The sequence below is a fragment of the Pongo pygmaeus genome, chromosome 13 (assembly GCF_028885625.2).
Source record: "Pongo pygmaeus isolate AG05252 chromosome 13, NHGRI_mPonPyg2-v2.0_pri, whole genome shotgun sequence".
Taxonomy (NCBI): domain Eukaryota; kingdom Metazoa; phylum Chordata; class Mammalia; order Primates; family Hominidae; genus Pongo; species Pongo pygmaeus.
The window spans coordinates 126,635,219-126,658,503 of record NC_072386.2 but is presented as its reverse complement, the minus strand read 5'-3'; the positions used below and the strand labels follow the sequence as shown (position 1 = coordinate 126,658,503).

The following is a 23,285-nucleotide window of genomic DNA, read 5'->3' as shown; positions in this document are numbered from 1 at the left end:
GACAGCACAAGAAAACTTCAGATCAGTATCTATGATGAATATGGATAAAAAAAATCACTCAACAAAATTGTATTAAACTGAATCCAGGAAGACAGATACTCCATGACCAACTGGAATTTATCTGAACGCAGAGGATGTGTCTTTTCAATATCTGAAAGTCAATTAATGTAACACACCGCATTACTAGAACAAGGAAAAAAACCCATGATCATCTCAATGGATGTGGAAAAATCATTTAACCAAATCCGACACCTTTTCATGATAAACACACTCAACAAACTAGAAATAGAAGATACTTCCTCGGCTGGGCGTGGTAGCTCACGCCTATAATCCCAGCATTTTGGGAGGCCCAGGGGGGTGGATTACTGGAGGTCAGGAGTTCAAGACCAGCCTGGCCAACATGGTAAAACCCCATCTCTACTAAAAATACAAAACTAGCTGAGCATGGCGGCGTGTGCCTGTAATCTCAGCTACTCGGGAGGCTGAGGCAGGAGACTCACTCACCTGAACCTGGGAGGCAGAGGTTGCAGTGAGCCAAGATCCAGCCACTGCACTCCAGCCTGAGTGACAGAGTGAGACACTGTCTCAAACAAACAAAAAATAGGTTTTATCAGGTTGAGGAAGTACTCTTTTTTGTTGTTTTTTAGACAGAGTTTCCCTCTTTTAGCTGGGATTACAGGCACCCGCCACCAACCCCAGCTAACTTTTTGTATTTTTAGTAGAGATGGGATTTCTCCATGTTGGCCAGGCTGGTCTCAAACTATGGACCCCAAGTGATCTGCCCGCCTCGACCTCCCAAAGGGCTGGGATTACAGGCATGAGCCACTGCGCCCAGCCTGATAAAACCTATTTTTTAAGCACCCACAGCTATCATCATACCCAAAGGTGAAAGACTGGATGCCTCCTCCCTGAGATCAGGAGCAAGACAAGGATGTCCACTCTTGCTGTTTCTAGTCAATATTGTACTGGAGGTTCTAGCCAGGGCAGCTAGGCAAGGAGAAGAAATAAAAGGCATCCAGATTAGAAAGGAAGAGATAAATTGATCTCTATTCACAGATGACACGCTTTTGTATAAAATCCCAAGGAATCCACTAAAAGACTAGAAGAACTAATAAATGCCACTAAAAGACAAGAACTAATAAATGGGTTTAGCAAGGTTGCAGGATAAAAGATCAGTATACGAAAAGCCCTTCGAGTCACCCTTGACCTTTCCGGGTCACACTCCACATCCCATCTGACAGTGGATGGCCTCCTGCCGCCTTCTCAGCCCTTCCTAGTCTGTTCTTCACCCAGGAGTCAGAATGATCCTTTTAAAGGGTTAGTCATATCCTTCCCAAGCTCAGTCTTCCCAAGGCTGCCCATTTCCTGCAGAGAAGGGGCCACAGTTCTGACTGTGCAGGACCTGTCCGCATCCCTCCATGTCCCCACCTGCCATTTCCTACCAGTCCTTCCAGCTCCTGCGTTCTCGACTTAGTGGCCTCTGCTGTGTTTCTTACACTCCAGGCTCTCGTGTCTCAGAGGCTCTGTCTGCCGTGCTCCCTGCTCAAGACACTACTTCTGCAGATATCCTCACCCTCGACGCCCACGTCCCGCCGGTCTTTGCTCAAATAAGTGCCCTCCTCCTATGGCTTCCCTTGACTGCTCTGCCCTGTCCACCTCGTGTTCTTTTCAGACAGCTGACTCAAGAAAAAATAGACAATCTCAACAGACCTATAACAAGTGAAGAGACTCAATTAGTAACCAAAACACTACGAATCAAATAAGTCATCAAAAAAGCCCAGGCCCAAATGGCTTCAACGTTGACTTGAAGCCTGCACGTGGGTTGGTAAGTGAATGACGGACTGCCTGGGTCCTCTGGGCACCTAGCATTTCATACACGCTCCACCTCTGGCACGGGGTGTCTCGACCAGGTACAGGCAGGCTGGGAGCCCCGCGCCGGGAGCCCGCTCCCTGGAAGCTCGACCTCTCCCTGCCGTCAAGGCGCCGGTGGGCGGCACGCGGGCCGGCTCTCCCAGGGGCAGTTCTCTATATCGGCGGTGAGGTTCTCAGACCAAATCCTCGGAATGCAAACTCTCACGGCGTTCCCGTAATTCTCAGCCCAGCTCGGGCTCCGACGCAGGCTCCCGGGGAACGAAGTCAGCGTCCCTTCCGGGGGATGCGCCAGCGGGGCCGCACCTGTTTCTGCCTCAGGGGTCCAAACGCCCACCTTCCCTGCACCGGGACGGGGGTCTGGAGACTGTGGCACGTACAAATGGTGCCCGTCTGCCGGGCTGTCGCCTGCCGAGGTCGCCGCCGGCCACACCCACGAGGTCCCCAGGGCGCCGGCGGCGAGAGCTAGGCCGGCCAGGAGGCCGGGCTGTGGCTGAGGTGGGACGAGCCACGGCCAGGGAGGAGGCACGGCGCTGAGAGAGGGCGGCTGCGGGCTCGGCAGGATCCCCGCCGCCGACCCACTCCACCCACCCCGCGCCGCCCACTCTCCGCCGCCTACCCCGCGCTCCGCACCGCGGGCCTCAGAGCCTGAGGGAAGCAGCGGGGCAGGCGCGGATCCCGGCGGGTCCTACTGCGCCTGCGGAAGCGGGCGGAGAGGGGCGGGTCGACGATCACTGCGCCTGCGGAAAGGGGCGAGGCAGGCACAGGCCTGAGGGTGCCAACTACTGCGCCTGCGGAAAGGGGCGGGGCGGGCGCGGGCTGGCGGGCGGTGCCTACTGCGCCTGCGGAAAGGGGCGGGGCGGGCGCGAGAAAAGAGCGGAGCTGGGGGCGGGGTCGAGGGCGGGGTGGCGGGCGGTGCCTACTGCGCCTGTGCGAGGCCCCGGCGGTGAGCGCGCTCCCGCTCCTTGGCCGCCGCCTCAGCCGCTGTCGCCGCCGCCTCTCGCCCGGGACCGCGCACGCGCTGCCACCGCCCCCGGCCCGCTCCCGCCCCCGCGCCTGCCCCCGCCCCCGGCCCGCGCCCTCCTGCTGCCGCCTCTTTGGGCCGCGGGCTCGGCACCTCCTCTGCCCGGGCTCGGCGCCCGCAGCATGCAGCAGCCGCGGGGGCGGCGACGGCGGCGGCTGTGAGGTGAGGCGGGGGCCGCGCTCGGGCGCCCCTCCCGGCGGGCCGGCTGCGGGGCCGAGTGGGGGCTCGGGGCGCACCGGGCCCGGCGCGGCGAGGGGCGGCGGCGCCTTTGTTGCGGCCGGGCCGCCGCCTCAGCCCTTTGTCTGCAGATGGTGGACGCGAGCGGCCGCGCCGCCGCCGAGGGCTGGAGGAAGATGGAGGCCTCGCCGGACGGCGCCGCCGACCTCGTGCCCCTGGACCGCTACGACGCGGCGCGCGCCAAGATCGCCGCCAACCTGCAGTGGATCTGCGCCAAGGCCTACGGCCGAGGTGGGCTGGGTGGGGGGCGCGGGGCGGGGGGCAGGGGCGCGGGCCGGGTCGGGGTCCGCGCGCCGCGCCTTTGTGCCGCGTCCGCACAGGGTCGGGGCTGCGCCGGCCGCCTCCGAAGTCCTGGCGGCGCCCGGGCAACGCGGAGCGTGGGGACGCGGTCACCTGGCGAGTGGGCGTCCCCGCGGCGGAGGGCGGCGTGGGTCGGGGCTTCCGCTCCTATTTCGGGAGTGCCCCCAGCCTCCCGTTGGCGGCGGCGGCGGCGGCGGCGGGAAGGAGCTGCCCGGTTCTGGGCGCAGGGAGGGACCATGGGGACCCGGGGCCGCTGTCTGAGGCGCCGCTTCCCGGCGCGCCGGGCATCGTCCAGTGCTGGACCTGTGATTCCGAGCCTTTCACTTGTTATGAATTTTGATGCTTACAAGCCATCAGCTGTTGAATTCCCCAACTAGAAATTGCTTATTCCGCGGATTGTGCTTAATCATAATGATCCCCTTTGGTTAATTCCTGTTTGGAAGAACTAGGTAACCTTGTTACTCAGTCCAATTTGTTAGGCCCTAATGTGCTTAGTGGATTAAGACGCTTCTGTTTCGTGCCCTGGGAGCAGGACAGACCTAGTGATTCTCGTAAGTGGCTGACCTCTTTATTAATTTCAGGTGCTTTGTTTCAGGTACAATTAAAGATTCATATTTCTGTAATCCTCTTTTCATTTGAAGCATTCTTAAAAAATTTGCCTTTATTCTGGTGAAAAATTACCCTTTTTAGAGTAAGACTAAAGGAGACAGCCCTTCCAGAGAAGAGTTCAGTTGACCAGTTTGGAAAACGCTGAGTAGGCGTTGCCCTGTTTGACAGTGGCCTGTGCTAGACTCGAGTTAGTCATAAGGACAAACGCGTTTTGTGAGTTTTGGGGATTAAATACCTCGCCTTATTTCAAACTGGTTTTTGTACTGTGTAAGTAGTAATTGGGAAAGAGTTTTTCCTTTGACAGTTTTCAGTTTTACAGTTCTTGTTTACTGGCTCAGTGGAACCTTAGTTTCTGTGTTGTAATGAGGAAGAAACACTGCTACATCCAAGACTTCACATGAGTTTTTGAGAACGGAATTGGTAAGATGTAGGTATAAAACTTGAGTCAGGTGCAAAGAACAGCCCGAGAGCGGACGCCTGGGTATCTTGCAGTCACTGCCGGCTGCAAGGGCTCACCTGCCTCACATCTTGTGTTGGTCACTGTTTTGCTTTTCTTTGTATTTTGACGTATGTACTTACACCACTAACTAGTTTTTACACCTTTGGCAATGATGCCTCTTTCTGAGACTGACTTTTGTTATTCCATTATCCCACGTTAAGTTCTTAGGTTCTTCTTGACTTCATCTTCACTTTTCCACATTTCCGCTGCTGTGGAGTGTCTCACCGAGGCCTGTTCACCGCAGCTGCTCGTGGGCGCTGGCTGGGCTCACGTAGGTGCTGTGGAGCCCAGTGCATTCTTGGGCATGGCTCCTGGGATCCGAGCACAAAGTTTTACTCCTGCATGTTTCTTAAGATTTTATATGTGGAGAGGGCTAAGGGCTCAGGCAGCGGATGTTAGACAAATTGCTATAAAAAGAACTTTCATGATCTGCTTTCCAATTTCTTTAGCAAGGTGCATGCATTTTTTATTTCATTGCATTTAGCTTTGGCATTCAGCATGGGATTTGTCAGCCATCCAGAAATAAATACGCGTGTCTCTGTGTTAGTATTGGGTTCGTCTAGTTTCAGTTCCAGTACCAGATCACTCTTTAATACTTGTTGACTCATCAGATGAATTCACCATCAGATACTAAAATGGGCTTTCGAGTTTTGGAATTATTAAAAGGTGGGCATTTAAAGAAAAGAAACATGAATAGAAGCTGGAGAAGACTGGATACCATCTTAGGAGCTGAGACAGGAGTGCGCCTTACTGGTGGGTAACAGTGCCTTCGCACATCAGACTCCGATTTTAGGAGGTCTGATTTCCACTTTTTTTTTTTTTTTTTGAGACGGAGTCTCGCTCTATCATCCAGCCTGGAGTGCAGTGACGCGATCTCAGCTTCCCGCAACCGCCGCCTCCTGGGTTCAAGCGATTCCTCTGCCTCAGCCTCCCAAGTAGCTGGGATTACAGGCGTGCGCCCCCACTCCCGGCCAGTTTTTGTATTTTTCGTAGAGACGGTTACTCCATATTGGCAGGCTGGTCTCGACCTCCTGACCTCATTATCCGCCTGCCTTGGCCTCCCAGAGTGCTGGGATTACAGGCGTGAGCCACCACGCCTGGCCGGTTTCCACTTTTTGCCGAGAGAGGGCTTTTACATTCTACACTTTGCTTCACAGGGGGAGCATATGTAATTACAAAAAAAAGGTTTTTAAGCCAGGTGTGGTGGTTTATGCTTATAATTTTAGTGATTCGGAGGCAAAGGTGGGATGATCACTTGAGGCCAGGTGTTTGAGATGGAGTCTGCCTGTGTTTCCCAGGCTGCTCTCCAACTCCTGGGCTCTAGTGATCCCCCTGCTTCAGCCTCGTGTGTAATTCTCTTTTTTCTTTTTTGTGGAGGACAGGGTCTCGCTCTGTCGGCCAGGCTGGAGTGCAGTGGTGTGACCTCAGCTCACTGCAACCTCCGCCTCCCGGGCTCAAGTGATCTTCCCGCCTCAGCCTCCCGAGTAGTTGGGACTACAGGTGCACCACCACGCCTGGCTAACTTTTGTATTTTTTGTAGAGATGGGGGTTTTCTTTAAACAATTTTTATTTTTGTAAAAATGGGGTCTGTTTGCCCAGGCTAGTTTCGAACTCCTGGGCTCAGGTGATCTGCCCGCCTCGGCCTCCCAAAGTGCTAGGATTACAGGCATGAGGCACCGCACGTAGCCTTCCTGTGTAAAACTGTGTAAAAATTGAGACGCTATTTAAATTTATCGGTTGGAGAGATCCTAATTCAGATGACCGAAATACTTGCCTCAGCTCAGCTGAAGTGATTTATGTTGTTGGGGTCACAGCCTGGGTGTGAGATTTGCTGCTACCCAGTGTGGCTGCGTCCTGTAAGACTGAGTGGGGAGGGGGTTTTGGTAGGACAGTGTGAGTTCCCCCAACACTTCTTCTAATCCAGCAGCATTTGCTTTGTTTCTTCTTTTGAATATCTCCATGTACCTCTCCAGCTTAGTTTTCAGTTAATCAGACATGGTTCTTTCAGTATGGATGCTTTAACCGGAAATCGCTTTTGGGGGTATGATGGTGAAAGTGGCTTCAATGTTTAACTTGTTAAAGGATTGTTCATTAGGTTGCTAACTAAAGCCCATCCTCCATTTGTGTAAAGATTGAAAGCATTGAAAGCATGCTGAAACTCCAGGGCTGGCTGCTGTCTTGTTTTGCATTAGCCTTTTGAGATTTTTGGTGTCCTGGGGCCACCAGTCTGCCATTGTAGTAAGTGGGTAGGCTCAGGAGAGCTTGCCCTTGGCAAGGCCTTGTGGCATATGGCTGTGCAGAAACACTTCCTCCAGTTTCATTCGTCCCTGGGGCCAAAGCCAAGAATTGTGGCCGCCTTGGGCTTTTATTTTTAGGTCCCCCTCCCTTTCTTTTGGTAACTCTCTTGTTTCATTGACAGTGTTTGCATTTTTTAAAGAAATAATGTATTGGACATGTTGAAAATTGTCCGCTTAAAAATGTCTATAAGAAGGTGCAGAACCTGACTAGTCATCACATTTTGTGGTGATGTTTGAGTGAAAGTTGTAATAAATTGTGAAAGAAGTTGAGGGGGTGGCTGAGGTTCCGTTTATTTTACTGCATAGCATGCTGGACTGGAGCAGTGCAGTCCTGGCGTTGATCTTGGCCACTGTGCATTTTATACATGCCCTTAGGAAACTCAGAGGTATCTAGGCCTTGGTTTCAGGGGACAATGTGGAGAGCAAGCTTTTATTATCTCTCAAGGACAATGTTAAAAAACAACCCAGGGCAAGTACTAGCATGCACTCAATTCTTTGCAAGGATGTTGCGGTGTAGCTCAGTGGAAACCAGGTTTTCCCTTTGCTTGCAGAGCCAAGCTGCCCTGAACCCTAGGGCACTGGATGGGAGCTTAGGGTTCTCCAGTTCATTCCCTCTCCTTACTGACAGCACGTGGCCCTGTCCAGAAGCCACATGGCCTGCCCAGAGGCACACTGTTGGGAGGAATTGTCTGATCCCCTCCTCCTTTTTTTCCTCTTGCTAGAGTAATTTGAACTACTGATTTGGAAACCATGTTATGGAATAAGAAATCAGTGTGAGGATGCTGTGGCCTGTGAAGCCTGGGTTTTAGTCCTCATCTCAGGGACCAGCAGTTTCATTGTATAGGCAACAAGAAGAGTTTAGACTCCGGTTTGCTAACTTGACATGATGAGCAAAATCCCTTTATAATCAACTCCAGAGGGTCACCATATTGTTTCCTTGTAGTGACTTTTGGTTAAAATGAAATGTGTGCTCAGAGCCCCTTTCCTGCTCCAGAACTTGGCCCTCCTGTGTAAAACTGTGTAAAAATTGAGACTCTTTGTTTAAATTAACAGGTGAAACCACTGCGCCTCTTCCTCCCTGCGTTGGCAGGAGGGCAGCAGTGGCTAGAGTCTTGGTGTGAAGAGCCTGCTCTTGATGGCAGCACACTTGTAAGCACATTGCCACGTTTCTGAAGGTGATGACTTGTTCAGATTATTGGTTTATGAGTTTAGATTGTATATTTAAATCATCTTTGGTTGTTCTTGACAAGGGATTTGGGTGTTTCTGAGGTGGGGGTTACAGAGCATCTTCAAATGCTTCCTGAGCACCTGTTAGGTGGTACTAGATACTGTGGGAGTTGCTGGTTGGTCCAGCTAGCATGACCTTTCCTCTGCAGAGGTGTCCTGAGAACCACCTGCTGCCTAGTTATGTGTGCATCTCTGTGAGGCCAGGGATTATGGTTGTCCCACTTACTGCTGTGTCCACAGTACAGAGTGCTCAAATACTTGTTGAATGGTTAGCCCCTAAGAGCAGAGGGGAGGGCAGCTGGCTACAGCCCTGTGCAGAGGAGAGGTGTCTTCGGGTGTACTGAGTAGATTAACCTTGTTGAGGCGGAGGATTTGTGGACTGAAATAGTAAGTGATTAGTTTGGAAAATAGTCTGGGGCCAGATTGTTTATGGTGCTCAGGTTGGCTGGGGATTTCTTTGATGATATGTGCCTGGGAGGGTTTTTAAGTAGGGGGATGTCATGCTGAGAGAGTGAGCCTGGGAAGATGTTTTTAGCAGGTTTGAGTGGGTAGAGGCCATAGACAGGTGTACTACCTGAGAGTTGATGTCGTTAGGCTGGAAATGCCAAAGACTTGCCTGTTCTTGTTTTTACTTTTTTGAGATGGGATCTTGCTCTGTTGCCCAGGCTGGAGTGCAGTGGCATGATCACAGCTTACTGCAGCGTTGACCTCCTTGAGCTCAAGTGATCCTCCCACCTCAGCCTCCCGAGTTGCTAGGATCACAGCTAGGACCACAGGCCTGTGGATCACAGCTAGGACCATGGACCTCCTGGTCCAGTTAATTATTATTTTTTGTAGAGGTGGAGTTTTCCTGTGTTGCCCAGGCTTCTCAAACTCCTGGGCTCAAGCAGTGCTCCCACCCACCTTGGCCTCCCAAAGTGCTGGGATCACAGGTATGAGTGAGTGAGTTAGTCCACTGTGCCCGGATGGACTTGCCTGTCTGTCGGCAGAGGGAATAGGAAGGGTAGATAGAGCCAACAGATATAAAAGCTGAATCTGTGGAGCTGGACTTACTGACAGTGGCTGTGGGAGGTGGCTAAGGGTGAGTTACAGTCAGCTGGACTGCCATGGGGAGCCCAGACACAGGAACGATGGTGCCCTTGACTGGAATATTTAGTCATTATTTCATAGCATTTTTCTACTTTCATAACTTTTGTTGTCGCTACAGAAAAGATCTTTGAGGCCAGGCGTGGTGGCTCATGCCTGTAATCCCAGCACTTTGGGAGGTTGAGGTGGGCAGATCACCTGAGGTCGGGAGTTTGAGACCAGCCTGGCCAACATGGTGAAACCCTATCTCTACTAAAAATACAAAATTAGCCGGGCGTGGTGGCATGCGCCTGAAATCCCAGCTACTCAGGAGGCTGAGGCAGGAGAATCACTTAAACCCAGGAGGTGGAGGCTGCGGTGAGCCGAGACTATGCCACTGCACTCCAGCCTGGGCAACAGAGTGAAACCCTGTCTCAAAAAAAAGAAAGAAAGATCTTTGAGTTTTTTCTATTTCTGGCTTTCCTGAGCTCCCACCTAGTCCTCTCTTTCTTTTTTTTTTTTTTTTTTTGAGACGGAGTCTTGCTCTGTCGCCCAGGCTGGAGTGCAGTGGCACGATCTTGGCTCACTGCAAGCTCTACCTCCCGGGTTCCACCGTTCTCCTGCCTCGGCCTCCTGAGTAGCTGGGACTACAGACTACAGGCACCCGCCACAATGCCCGGCTAATTTTTTGTATTGTTTTAGTGGAGACGGGGTTTCACCATGTTAGCCGGGATGGTCTCGATCTCCTGACCTCGTGATCTGCCCACCTCAGCCTCACAAAGTGCTGGGATTACAGGCGTGAGCCACCGTGCCCGGCCCTCTTTTTCTTAGAGTGGTTTATTATTCCCCAGTCACTCTCCTCCCATCACTTCAAACTCAACTAGTCAAAATTAAACTTATATCTGGGGGTGGAGTGTGGTGGCTCACACCTGAAATCTCAGCACTTTGGGAGGCTGAGGTGGGAGGATTGCTTGAGCCCAGCAGATTGAGACCAGCCTGGGCAACAGAGTGAGACTCCGTCTCTACAAAGAACATAAAAATTAGTTGGGCATGGTGGTGCACGCCTGTGGTCCCAGTTACTTGGGAGGCTGAGGTGGGAAGATCAGTTGAGCCCAGGAGATTGAGGCTGCAGAGAGCCATAATTGTGACACTGCACTTCGGCTTGGGTAACAGAGCAAGATCCTGTCTCAAAAGAAATTAAACTTACATGAGTTCAGTTGGGCATTACATTGTGAACTGTGGGGCCCTTCGTATCCTTTTCAGGCCTCCTGTAGCGATGGAAGTGTCTGCATATACAGAGACCCATAATGATGGGCTTGAGGAGGCCGGCTCTCTAAAGGGTAGATGGTACTGGCAGAACAGGGGAGGAGTAGAGGGAGGGAGACTCCCCTGAAGGAATGTGGAATGTTCCATTAGAGTGAAAACTGAGTTTGTAGTCTAGGTGTGTGAGAATCAGATGGAGGTAAGGGAACGAATTAAGAGAAGCAAAGATAATAGGGGGAAGTGGAGGGGAGTGCGTGATGTGCACACCATGTGGGAAAGGCTGGTGGCCTCATGGGGGTAGTGGCTGCAGAGTTGGAAGGTGAAATTAGACTGGAAAAAGTGCTGAGGCCAGAGCGCAGAATGCTTTGAGTGGCTGATTGGTAGATTGGGGTTTGCTCTGTGGGAATTGGGGAACCACTGACGGTTTCTGAGGAGGGGAGAGATGTATGAAATCTGAGCTTTTCAGAGAAGTCCCTGCTAGGATACAATGGTTAATGCCCACTGTAAGGTATAAAGTGAAGACTTTGGTTTTGGACTTTTTTTTTTTTTTTTTTAAATAGAGAGATGCTGCTGCCTCAGCCAGACTGGAGCTCAGGGGTTCTGGATGGGCTTGCTGACCCCAAGAGGGGACACAGTTGCCTCCCTTGGGGCACCTCCCGCAAAGTCAGGCACCAGGGGCCAGGAGAACGAGCCTGCCCAGAGGGTTCGGGAGGGCAGGGTGGAGGCAGGGGATTTCTACCTGCGGGGTGGCCCATCCAGGTGACCACCAGGGATGGTCTCGAATTCCTGGGCTCAAGAGATCCTCCTGTCTCGGCCTCCCAAATTTCTGGGATTACAGGTGTGAGCCACTGTGCCCGGCCATTTTGGATCTTTGAGAGAACCACTTTTATCGAGGTGTGATTTACATCTGGTAAAGCACACATGTTTTAAGAGTGTAGTTTGAGGAATTTAAAGCCCTGTGACCACAACCACAATCAAGACAGCATTCTCATTACCTCCCGAGTTTCCTTTGTGCCCCTCCCTGGCGGGACCCACCCAGGGCTTCACTGCTCTGCTCTGTTAACTGTAGATGAGTTTCCTGTGTGCATCTAATCTGACTTCTTTCACTTAGCATAGTATTTTTGAAATTCATGTTGTGTAGATCTTTTTTGCTTAGTAATAATATTCCATGGTATGGCTAGCTCATGTTTTAGATCTCCTTTCATCTGTTGGGGATTATCTGGGGGCATTTCCAGCTTTTGGCTATTATGAATAGAGTTTCTGTGAACATTCATCTTTGTGGACAGATTTTTTCATTTATCTTAAACAGCTGTGCTTGGGATTACTGGGTGATAATAAGATACATATGTGTAACTTTGTAAGAAAGTGCCCAGTTGTTTTCCAAAGTGACATATTTATTTGGCCAGCAGCGTATGTGAATTCCAGTTGCTTTGCATCCTTGCCAACACTTGATGATGTCAGTCTTTTTGATTTTAGTTATTTAAGTAGGTGGGTTGTATCTCACCGTGGTTTTTGTATGCATTTCCCTGATGACTAATGATGAGCATTTTTATATGCTTATTGGCCATTCGAGTACCTTTTTCTATGAAGCATCTTAAAATCCTTGGCTAATGTAAAAAAATTAAATTTTAGTTTTGAGTTAATTGTGTATATATATATTTTTCTTTAAACAATTTTTATTTTTGTAGAAATGGGCTCTCACTGTGTTGCCCAGACTAGTTTGGAACTTCTGCACTCAAGTGATTCTTCCACCTCAGCCTCCCAAAGTGCTAGGATTACAGGCGGGAGCCACCACACCTGGCCAGTTGGAGACAGTTGTATATTAACATGCATTTTAAAGAAATACTATACAGAGATCCTTGGTACCCTTTGCTGAGTTTCCCTAATGATGACTTCTTCTAAAATTGTAGCATAATATTACACCAGGTTATTGACCTTTACCTAATCCAGGTACAGATCATTCCATCCCACGAGGACCTCTTCTGTTGCCCTTTTCTAGCCACACCTGTCTCCTTCCCTTCTGCTTCCTTTGGGTTTATTTTGCTCTTCTTTTTCTAGTTTCTTGAGCTAGGAACTCGTATTAATGATTTGAGACCTTTCCTCTTTTCTGATGTAAGACTCTAGTGCTGTAAATTTCCCACTTAGTACTGCCACAGCTGCATCTCACATATATGTTGTATTTTCATTTTCATTCAGTTCTAGGTATTTTTTAAAAATTTCCTTTGATAACTACCTCTTTGACTCATTGTCTTAGTCCGTTTGGGCTGCTATAACAAAATGTAGTAGTCCCCTGTTATCAGTAACCTTTGGTCAACTGTGGCCTGAATATATTACATGGAAAATTTAGACATAATTCATAAGTTTTAAATCGCATGCTGTTGTGAGTAGCATGATGAAGTCTCACGCCATCTTGCCTGGTACGTGACTCATCCCTTTGTCCAGCATGTCCACGCTGTGTATAGTCATTGATATCATCTGCTCCTGACATCCCACCACGGATGTCGTCATGGCTTGATGACCCAGGATCTCCCCAAGCAGATAGTCCTCTGTCTGACCTATTCTCAGAATGTTGGGAGTAGCTTAAAGCTAGGTCACTACTAAGCCTAATGTCATTCACCTCACTTCATCTCATCATGTAGGCATTTTCTCGTCTCACATCCTCATGAGAAGTGTGAGTATAGTACGGTAAGTTGTTTTGAGGGCCAGGCGTGGTGGCTCACACCCGTAATCCAAGCACTTTGGGAAGCCGAGGTAGGAGGATAGCTTGAGTCTAGAAGTTTGAGGCCAGCCTGGGCAACATAGCAAGACCTGGTCTCTACATTCAAAAAAAGAATTAGCTGGGCGTGGTGGCTATGTGCCTGTAGTCCCAGCTACCCAGGAGGCTGAGGTGGGAGGATCGTTTGAGTCGGGATTTGAGATTACAGTGAGCTATAATTGTACCACTGCACTCCAGCCTGGGCAACAGAGTGAGACCGTGTCTCAAAAAAACTTTTGTGTGTAGGAAAGTATAGTACTGAGCCCTATAGGTATATATTTTGTTTCTGGAATCCTCTGAAGGTCTTGGAGCTTATCCCTTGGGGATAAGAGGGGACTGCTGTACTTTTGAGGAATTTATAAATGACAGAAATTGATTGTTCATGGTTCTGGAGGCTAAGAAGTCCAAGATTAAGGCGCCAACAGATTTGGTGTCTGGTGAGGGCCTGTTCCTCATAGATGGCACCTTCTGGGTGTCCTTATATGGCAGAAGGGGACAGGCTCCCTCAAGCCTCGTTAGTCTCATTCATGAGGGTAGGGCCCTTGTGACCTATTCACCCGCAAAAGGCCCCACCTCTCACCACTGCCACATTGGGGATTAGGTTGCAGTGTGAATTTTGTAGGGACAGAAAACACTCAGACCACAGCACTCCTCAATGATTTCAAACTTTTAATTTTCAAGTGTTCAGAGATTTTCCTGTTTTGTCTTATGTATTTCCCATATGATTTCATTAAGATAACCTAGTTTGATTTCTTTTCTTTTATACTTGTTAAGGTTTGTCTTGTGGCCTAGGATATGGTCTCTTTTAGTGAATGTTTCATGGGCATTTGGAAAAAAATGAGTATTCTGCTGTTATTTGGTGGAGTGTTCTATCAGTTGTATTCTGCTAGTTGGTTGTGTTCTGATTTATATCTTTGTTGATTTTATGTCTAGTAATTCTGTCTAGGGGGTGTTGAAGTCCCTAGCTATACTTGTAGATTTGTCTGTTCCTCTTTTTAGCTGTGTCAACTTTTTTCATGTACTTTGAGGCTTTATAGTTCGGTGCATGAACTTTCAGGATTTTAAGGTCTTTCTGGTAGATTGATCCTTTTATCATTATGTAATGTCCCTTTTTGCCTCTTGTAATTTTTCTACTTTATTAATGTAGTTCTGCTTTTTTTTTTTGAAGTGTTTGAATGGCATATCTTTTTTCCCTTCTTTTAGTTTTTAACCTACTTAAGTTGTTGAATTTGAAGTGTATTTCTTGTAAAGAGCATGTAATGATGTTATGTTTTTTAATCTACCCTCTACCAGTCTGTCTTTTGATTGGTGTATTTAGAGTATTTACATTTACTAATAACATTATATTGTTAACAATTACTATTGATAATGTTAGGACTTGAGTCTGACATTTTATTGTTTGTTTTCTGTTTGTTTCCTCTGTTTCTTGTTCCTGTTTCTCTTCTCTTGACTTCTTATTGGTTAATTGACCATTTTTTAAGATTTTCTCTGGATTTATTTATATTGTTTTTGGGTGTATCTGGGTATTACGGTATACTTATGTGACTTACAACAGTTTGCTGGTATCCTTATTTTACTGTTTTCAGTGAAATGTGGAAACCTTTTTTCCATCTAGCCGCCCTTGCTCTCCACTTTACCACTGTCTTGACCATCTGACAGTGTTTTAATTTTTGTCATCGTATGTAATTTAAAAAACTCATAAGGAGGGTAGTCTGTTGTATTTACTCATTACTCCTGTCTCTGCATTTTTTTCTTCCTGGTCCTCCAAGATTCCTTATTTTCTTGCTGTTTGGACAGCTTCCTTTAGCCATTCTTTAAGGTTTGACAGACTATTTTATTTTCCTTCACCAGAAAACATCTTTATTTCCTCTTCATTTTTTTAAGGATAGTCTTGCTGGATATGGAATTTGTCGTTGATTGACAGTTCTTTTCCTTCAGCACTTGAAAACTGTGCCACTTCCCTCTGGCCTCCATAGCTTCAGATGAGAAGTCTTTGGAGCTGGTGTTCCCTTGTATGTATCGTACCATTCCCCTTTGGCTGCTTCAAAATATTTTGTCTTTAGTTTTAGAAGTTTAGTCATGGTGTGTCCTGGTGTGGATTTCGTTAGGTTTATCTTTTTTGGAGTTCACTCAGTTTCTTAAAACATTTCATTCATTCGTGTCATTCAACATGTTTGGGAAGATTTTCTCTCTTTCTGTTGCTGTTTCTCCTCTTTGATCTGGGCTCTGGTGATAGAACTCTTGGATCTTTTGTTATTCTCCCGCAGGTCTCGGAGGCTCTGTTCTTCTTTTCTCTGTTGCATTTTCTGCCTGTTGTTCAGATTGGGTAAATTCTCTTGATCTGACCTCAAGGTCAATGATTCTGTCTTCTGTCATCTCTACTATTGCTGAGCCCATCCAGTGAGTTTTTAAATGTCTGTTACTATATTTTCCAGTTCTTCATTTGGCTCTCATTACCAAAATTTTCTAGTTTTGTTTCAGGAGAATTTGTGATTACTTGGGAGTGATTTCATGCCAGTTGCTTTAAAATCCTTGTCAGATAGTTCCAACATTTGATTTATCATGGTGTTTGTGCCAGTTCATTGTCCTCTGATTAAAGTCATTTCTGATGGCTTCCTGATCATTTTGGCTATTTTGTTAGGAAACTGGGTACTGGTTTTATTTTAGCAGTAGTCACCTTGTTGAGGTTTAGCATGCAGGCCTGTCCTACTTTTGTGACTGTGGTTCTGGTGATAGTCTGACCTTCCTAGCCTTTGTGGTGCTGTTTCAGTTGCTTGACTTAGCCTCTCCCCTGGGGCTCCCATGGGTCCCCACTGATGTTGGTCGAGGGCAGAAGGAGCTCCTTAGGCTGGGCAGCATGCTGCCTCTGAATGGACATGGGAGTGTCTGCACACAGGACCAAGAGCTTCCCAGGCTGGATGTTTGTTTTATACCCCTGCCTCTGAGGGGTGGAACATTTCAGCATCACCATCAGGTGCGTGGAGTGTGGCTCCTGTGCCGGTGTCTGCCCCTCCCCTCGGATGGCTTCCCTGAGTGGGGAGAGGAGTCCCAGGACCAGTGGGGAAGGAGAGTGCCTCCTAGGCCAGGTGCTGGTGATGGTGGTCCCACTTGCTGGATTCCCTTGGTGCAGGGTGTGTCTAGTTTGTGGGAGGGGTGTCTCAGGTCCGCTTGATGGGGAAGGAGAGTGCTTCTGGGCTGAGTGATCCCTTGCTGATGTCCCTGCCTGCTGATTGTTAGTAGGGGTTGGGCTCGCTTGGTGTGGTAGGTGGGACTCCCACTCAATCCAGGGCAGAATAAATGTACCTCGGTTGCCTCTGTCGCTAGGCAGGGAGTCAGGAAGCATCAGGCCTGGGTCACCTCCTGTTGGGTGGGGGTCGTAAGAACACCCTGTTGCTGTGTTGGTCCTCCAGTCCTGAGGCCCTAAGCCAGTTTGCCTTCCTCTTCCACCTTTCAGAGTCCTCCTTTGTCTCTTGGGTTCTCTCCAGGGTTTATGGTTGTGCTTAGAGGAGAGGAGCAGGGAGAGACAAGTCTGTGCCATTTTGTCCTGGCCAGAAATTCCTTCTGGCTGCTTGAAAAATCTTCTCTGTCTTTGGATTTCATAAGTATTACTGTGAGTTCTTTGGTCTGTAGATGTCCTTTTTGAATCCTGCTGGCATTTTGTAATGCTTCTTGAGACCATGGTTTCATGAGCTTCACAAGTATTGGAAGATTCTCATCCATTATATGTTTACTGTTTCTGCCCCATTTTTTCTTCTCCTTCCTGGGCCTCCAATTACATTTCAGTGGCACAGTGTATGTTATTTCTGTCTCATTGTTCTTCACTCAGGATGCTTTAATTCTCTTATCTGTATCTAATCTGTTCGTCAGCCCATTGTATAAAGTTAAATTTAGTTACTATGTTTTTCTGTTCTGCAACCTTTCTTTTGTTTTTGTTTTCTTTTCCTTTTCTTTTCATTTTTCTTTTCTTCTCTTTTTTTCCTTTCTCCTTTCCTTTCCTTCTCTTCTTTCTTTCTGCCTTTCCTGCCTTTTGTTTTCTTTCTTCTTTTTTTCTTTTTTCCTTTCTCCTTTTCTTTTCTTTCTTCTGCCTTTCCTGCCTTTTCTTTTCTTCCTTTTTTTCTTTTTTCCTTTCTCCTTTTCTTTCTTTCTGCCTTTCCTGACTTTTCTTTTTTTTTCTTTCTTTTCTTTTCTTTCTTTCATCTCTCCTTCTCATCTCTCTTCTCTTCTCTCTTCTTTTCTTCTTTCACTGTCCTCCTCTCTCCTTCTCTTCTCTCTTCTCTTCTTTTTTTCTTTCGACAGGATCTCATTCTGTCTCCCAGGCTGGAGTGCAGTGGTGCATTCATGGCTCACTGTAGCCTTGAACTCCTGGGCTCAAGTGATCCTCCAGTTGCAGCTTCTTGAGGAGCAGGTACTACAGGCAGGTTCTACTTTGCCCACCTAATTTTTAAAACTTTTTGTAGAGATAGAGTCTCACTGTGTTGCCTAGGCTGGTCTCAAACTGCTGAACTCAAATGATCCTCCTACCTTGGCCTCTCAAAGTGTTGAGATTATAGATGTGAGCCACTGTGCCCAGCCTAGAATTTCTGATTTGTTCTTTTTTTTTTTTTTTGAGACAGAGTCTTGCTCTGTTGCCCAGGCTGGAGTGCAATGGTGTGATCTTGGCTTACTGCAACCTCTGCTTCCTGGGTTCAAGAGATTCTCCTGCCTCAGCCTCCCGAGTAGCTGGGATTACAGGTGCATGCCACCATGCCTGGCGAATTTTTGTGTTTTTAGTAGAGACAGGGTTTCACCATGTTGGCCAGGATGGTCTCGAACTCCTGACCTCGTGATCCACCTGCCTCGGCCTCCCAAAGTGCTGGGATTACAGGCATGAGCCACTGCACCTGGCCATGATTTGTTGTTTTTTGAAAAAATTTATTTATAGAGATGGGATCTTGCTGTGTTGCCCAGGCTGGTCTCCTGGGCTCAACTGATGCACCTGCCTTAGCTTTCCAAAGTGCTGGGATTCCAGGTGTGAGCCACTACACCCAGCCTATTTTGTTCTTTTTCTAATCTGTCAAGTTCTTTTTCTTCTTCTTTTGATTTTTTGTAATTTCCACTTTTCTGTCCAAAATTTTAGTCGTGTCTTTTTGTTGCTATTGTTTGAAGCATGGTAACTGAAAGTCTATGGCTGGTATCTCAAGTTGTAGGGTCCTGCGGGCCTGTTTCGTCACCTTTGGTCTTCAGCAATTTATTATGAACCATGTCCCCACATGGTTTTCTTTGAGTTTATTCTGTTTGGGGTTTTCTAGGCTTCCTGAGCCTGTAAATTGGTGTCTTTCACCAGATTTGGGGAGATTTGGACCATATTTATTCATATACTTTTTTGCATCAACCTTTTCTCTACCGACACAGTGTTGGAACTTTTGACATCGTCTCATACTTCAAGACTTGCCATTTTATCCCATCAGTTTATTCTCTCTGTTCTTCAGATTGGATTCTTTCTATTGATCTATTTTCAGATTCACTGACTTCTCTGTTGTTGTCATTCTGTTGAGCGCATCCAGTGAATTTTATGTTGCCATTGTACTTTTTAGTCCTGAAATTTTCGTTCTAGTTTTTAATTTCTCTGCTGAGAGAGCTCTATTTTTTCATATATTTTAAGAGAGTGTAGCTTTATCTCATGGAACTTATAATAGCTGTTTTAAAGTCTTTGATAACTGACATCTGGGTCATTTTGGGGTTGGTCTCTGTTGGTTGTCTCTTCCTTTGAAAATTGGTCACATTTTCCTGGTTCTTTGTTGAATAATTATGGATTGGGCTCTGTGAACATCATGCTGTGACACTGGTTTCTAGGTCCTGTTAAAGTCCTTTGGATAATGTGGATTTTGTTTCGCAGCTGGGTTGCAATAAACTCCATTGGGTTCAGCCATGGAGTCCGTTTTGCTGTCATGGGTGGTGGCTGCAGTGTTGGTTCAGCTTTCACAGCTTTTGCCTGTGGCCCCGGGCCTGCCCAAGGCACACGCAGCTCAGGAGTAAGCCCAGATCGTGCAGGCTCATACACGTCTCTGGGGATCCCTCTCAAGCTCTCCTTTGGTGAATTCCCTCCACACTTTCTGGCTCCGAGGAACCTTCTTCCTCAGCCTCTGCCTAGAAAGATGGGCTTTCCTCCTTCCTTACCCCGTGCCTAGGCTTCCCTGTTTCCGCTGCTCATGCTGCCACTGCACAGCTCTGTGACTGCAGCCAGCTGGGTCAGGCTGGGAGAGAAAAGTGGGAGCCGTCAGGATTCCCCCTCCAGCTTCTAGGGGCCCCTTTTCCTGGTCCTCTGGCCAGAGAAAGACAGGGTTTCTCTCTGAGCCTGGCTGTCTGGGGCTGCCCTCAGGTCCAGCCAGGGCAGAAAAGAGAAAATGAACCTGAGGAGTCCCCTGTTTTGGGTTCCTTCTTCAGGATGGACCCTCCTCCCCAGTGCGCCTGCTGCGGCTTACTTTTCAGAGTCCTTAGGTAGGTGTTTGTCTTTTGTCCAGAGTTTTTAGCTGTCGTCAGTGGGAGAGAGAGGCTGTCTTGGACTGTCTTCATCTTGGCAGGCTTCAGGAGTCTGGGAGCTTGCTTCTGTTACTGTTTCTGCTGGCTTTTGCTCATGATGTCTTGTCATTTTGCTTAACTGACCATTGTATGTGAAAGATTTTGGAAATAATCTGAGGCCTAAGATACCATCTTTTCCCAGGGGGAGTGTCCGTTGGCTTCCAGCAGTCCCTTGGAGACAGGAACAGATCTGGTCACTCCACGTGAGGCCCTGGTGGAGGTGCCTCAGAGCCGTGCTCTAGTCCCCTGAGGCTGGGCTGCTTCACGTTTGCTCCTGCTCCCGGGTGCAGCCCTTCAGGTTTCCCACCCAGAGTGTGTGGTAGGCGTCATTGGGCAGGCCCTGGAGTCCAGATTTTGTCCTTAGAAAGGTGTGGTGCCAGAAACACAGTCTGCCATCTTTACCACCTCTCCTGGCACGGACAGCTCCTCCCAGGCACCCTCAGGGGGAAACCGCGGTCTGGGAAGAGGGGCGGGTTCTCTGGATTGCGTCTTCTGCCTGAACTTGGCCTGGTGATTCCTCACCACCCGGTTGGCTGGCCAGAGCCTCCCGCAGGTGTGAATTGTGTGTGTGGAGCCTCTGTGGGTGTGAGTTGTGTGTGTGTAGCCTCCTGCAGGTGTGGATTGTGTGTGTGGAGGCTCTGTGGGTGTGAGCTGTATGTGTGTGGAGCATTCCACAGGTGTGAGTTGTACATGCGAAGCCTCCATGGGTGTGGGTTGGGCATGCGGAGCCTCTGCGGGTGTGAGCTGTGTGCACTGTCCTACTGTGTCTGCCACGGGGGCTTACTGGCCTAGCGCAGGGTCCACTGTGCCTGGAAGGAGGCTCCCTCCTATCCCACCCTGAGGGGCCTCCCATGCTCCTTTGCCCACCTTTGCTGTGTGCTCCCTTTCCAGGCTCGGGTTGTGCAGTTTATGTTTCGGTTGCAGTGGCTGTGGCCCTTGGGGGCCTCGAGATTTCTTCGTGAGCTTGGGGGAGTGAGCTACGGGTGGGAGCTTACGGGGAGAGGGCCTGGTGCCAGCACCTTTACTGCTGGGTTTCTGAGGTGTGAATGAGGATGGCCGGCCGGGCCTTAGGTGCAGAGCCTCTGGCCTTAGAGTTTGTGCTCCACTCTTACCATCCCATGCCCTCCCACGGCCTCTCAGAAGAGCTCAGGGGAAGGAGGAGGAGGGGCTATGAGGGTTGCCCCTTAGTGTCTGCCTCCCGGCCCAGTGGGGTCACTGTCACTGCGCTCATGAGATGGCCCAGGGCGGCTGCTAGCAGGCGGGCTCTGCAGCCCCTCCAGCCCCTCCAGCCCCTCCAGCCCCTCCAGCCTCTCCTCACCACCACGTGGCCTCTGCTCCGGGCTTGGTCTTTCTCCACACTGGGGCTTCTCTTTGCCGGGAGTTCTCTGAGTTTCTGTGAGAGTTTTTGTTTCGTTCGGGCTTCTGCCTGTGCTTCTTGGAGCATTGTTCCACGGTCACTTTGAATTCCTTGTCAGACAGTCCCAACCTTGGGACGTTGCCTTTTCTCCTGGAAGTTGCAGGTTTTCCTGTGGGTCTTGCTTTTTTGTTAAGGAGCTTTGGGTTGTGTGTTGGGCATTTGGAATATTGTATTTGGAAGCCATGGGTCCTGTTGGAAGCCTGAGGTGTTGGTTTTGGTTTGTTCTAGCAGGTAGTCCACCCAGTTACGTAGAGACTGCAGGCCCCGACCTGCCTCCTGGGGGCTACATACAGTTGAGCGTAGGTTTCATTTTCGGTCTTCGTCCTGCCGCTCTGGCTGGGCTGCGGGCTGTGGCCCTCACAGTGGCTGCTGTGCCACTGTAGTTGCTTCTGGAGTGGCCAGGATGTGACACAGATTTAGAGGGTCGCCCTATCCAGCCCCCTCTTCTCTGGGACCCTCTCCCCTCTCTGAAGGTTCCCGAGGGTCTCCCTTCCTGGCCTTCTGGCTGGAAGCCAAGTCTGCACCTGAGCCTGGTGTGGCATGGCCGGGCCAGCGCCCTGTGGGGTGTGCGCTTGTCTGTGTACCTGGCGCTCCGCTGTCAAGGTGCAGTTTGTTACTGGTTGTCCCTGGGTGGGGGTCAGGTGGTCTTGGCCCTGTGGGGACCATTACATCAGCTTTTCTTACCCTTGTGTCTGGCCTCTCCAGGATGGAGCTGGGGCGTGGACTACTGGTCGCTTTTACCTTGAGTTGGAATTATTTCCGTTGACTCCTTATATCCAAACAGGAAGAGTATCCACGTTTTCCAGGTGGAGACGCTCACAGCCACCTTTGGGGTCTCTGTGGAGGTGACTCTCTCAGTGTCAAATGCAGATAGCCAAGCCGCCCATGGGGACATTCTGGGAGAGTTGGTCTCAGCTCCCAGGTGGCTCAGACAAGCAACAGAGCAGAGACTCACCGTCTTGCACGTCTCTGGGCTGTGCCTGGCACTGCAGTGGCCTGGTCTTTTTTCCTGGGGCTGAGTTGGAGGCTACGGGAGTAGCTGGCTTTAGGTTGGGCAGTGGCCACAGTTGTGGCACCTACCAGGGGGGTCTTTGCCGTGTGCTGCCGTGGAAGAGCTGGCGGTTGGTATGGACACCTCCTCCCGAGCCCCGTGCAGGTGCCGCAGGAGGGCTGCAGTCGACAGACAGCCACTTTCTCACCTGCCTTTTCATCCTCATTGCAATAATAGCGACGGAAGGAATAACAGCTGACGCTCCTGTGTGCATCCACGGAGCTTATGCTGAGCTGGCACAGGGCAGGAGATAGACCCTTTCGTTGTTCGGAACGGACAGGTAGGGGGCCAGGGTTCAGAGGGATCCAGTAAGAGGCCAAGCTGGGACTCTGGGCCAGGTGCCTGTGCTGGGCCCTGCCCTTGGGAGACCCCAGCGCTCCAACTCCTGCTCTCCGTCAGTTGCCACCACTCTGAGTTCCTCCTGCACTTAACGTTGGCCCCACTTCCACTGCAGACTGGTTAGAATCTTCTGACCCCTTCCCAGGGCCTTTGTGTGCGGCTCCCGCCGAGGCCTGCCCCACAGCAGTCCAGCAGCCACTGCGGATGCGTTGCTCATGGGTACTGATGTAGCAGTGCGAGGAGTGACAGTGCTGCCACCCTGACAGTGCCGTTGCCGACTCTGTCTCCAGTCTCCGTGGGCCCCTGCCCTGCCTGTGTCCTTGTTTGACTTTCACTCTGCCCCCTGTAGCCGCACTTCTCCCCACTTCCTCCAGGCTGATCCCTCCCACTCAGCAGATGCCCTGACTCCTGCTTAACATAGTGAGACAAACTGCAGGTGCTGATGGGCCGCCCACCCCTGCCCTGCATCTGTACCCCGACCCAGTGAAAGACACTGCCCTGCCTGGGCCCTGCATCCCTCCCCTCCGCCTCCCGAGGGGCCTCCTTTCTCAGGAGCAGCCTCCTCCTCTTCAGCCTCTCCCATTGATTGGGTTTTCTTTCGTCAACATGTCTCCAATCCTTAAAGCAGACACATCTTTTTTGGCCACACTTTCCCCTCAGAGAGGCACAATTCCCGCTGTTCTCACTTCCTTCCTTCTGTGCCTGAGGCTGTCTCTTCACCAGTTCTCAGAATGCTCTTCCCGAGGCTGCCAGCTGAGTCCGGCAGGCTCTGTGG

The 23,285-nt window shown here is 49.7% G+C and overlaps 1 protein-coding gene across 7 annotated transcripts in view; it reads left to right on the top strand.

Moving 5' to 3' along the window:
• Positions 1-2,817: 2,817 nt before the first annotated feature.
• CAMSAP1 (calmodulin regulated spectrin associated protein 1) overlaps positions 2,818-23,285 on the top strand; it is a 97,718-nt gene continuing 77,250 nt past the window's right edge. For 2 of the 7 annotated variants that reach the window (XM_063650045.1, XM_054500569.2), the window contains exons 1-2: positions 2,846-3,055; positions 3,202-3,361. In XM_063650045.1, coding sequence (XP_063506115.1) covers positions 3,202-3,361 — 160 coding nt within the window. In that variant the 5' untranslated portion in view covers positions 2,846-3,055. Of the gene's footprint in view, positions 3,362-23,285 lie in introns of all 7 variants that reach the window. The other 5 variants (XM_054500570.2, XM_063650048.1, XM_063650046.1 and 2 more) reach the window with 5 other exon arrangements.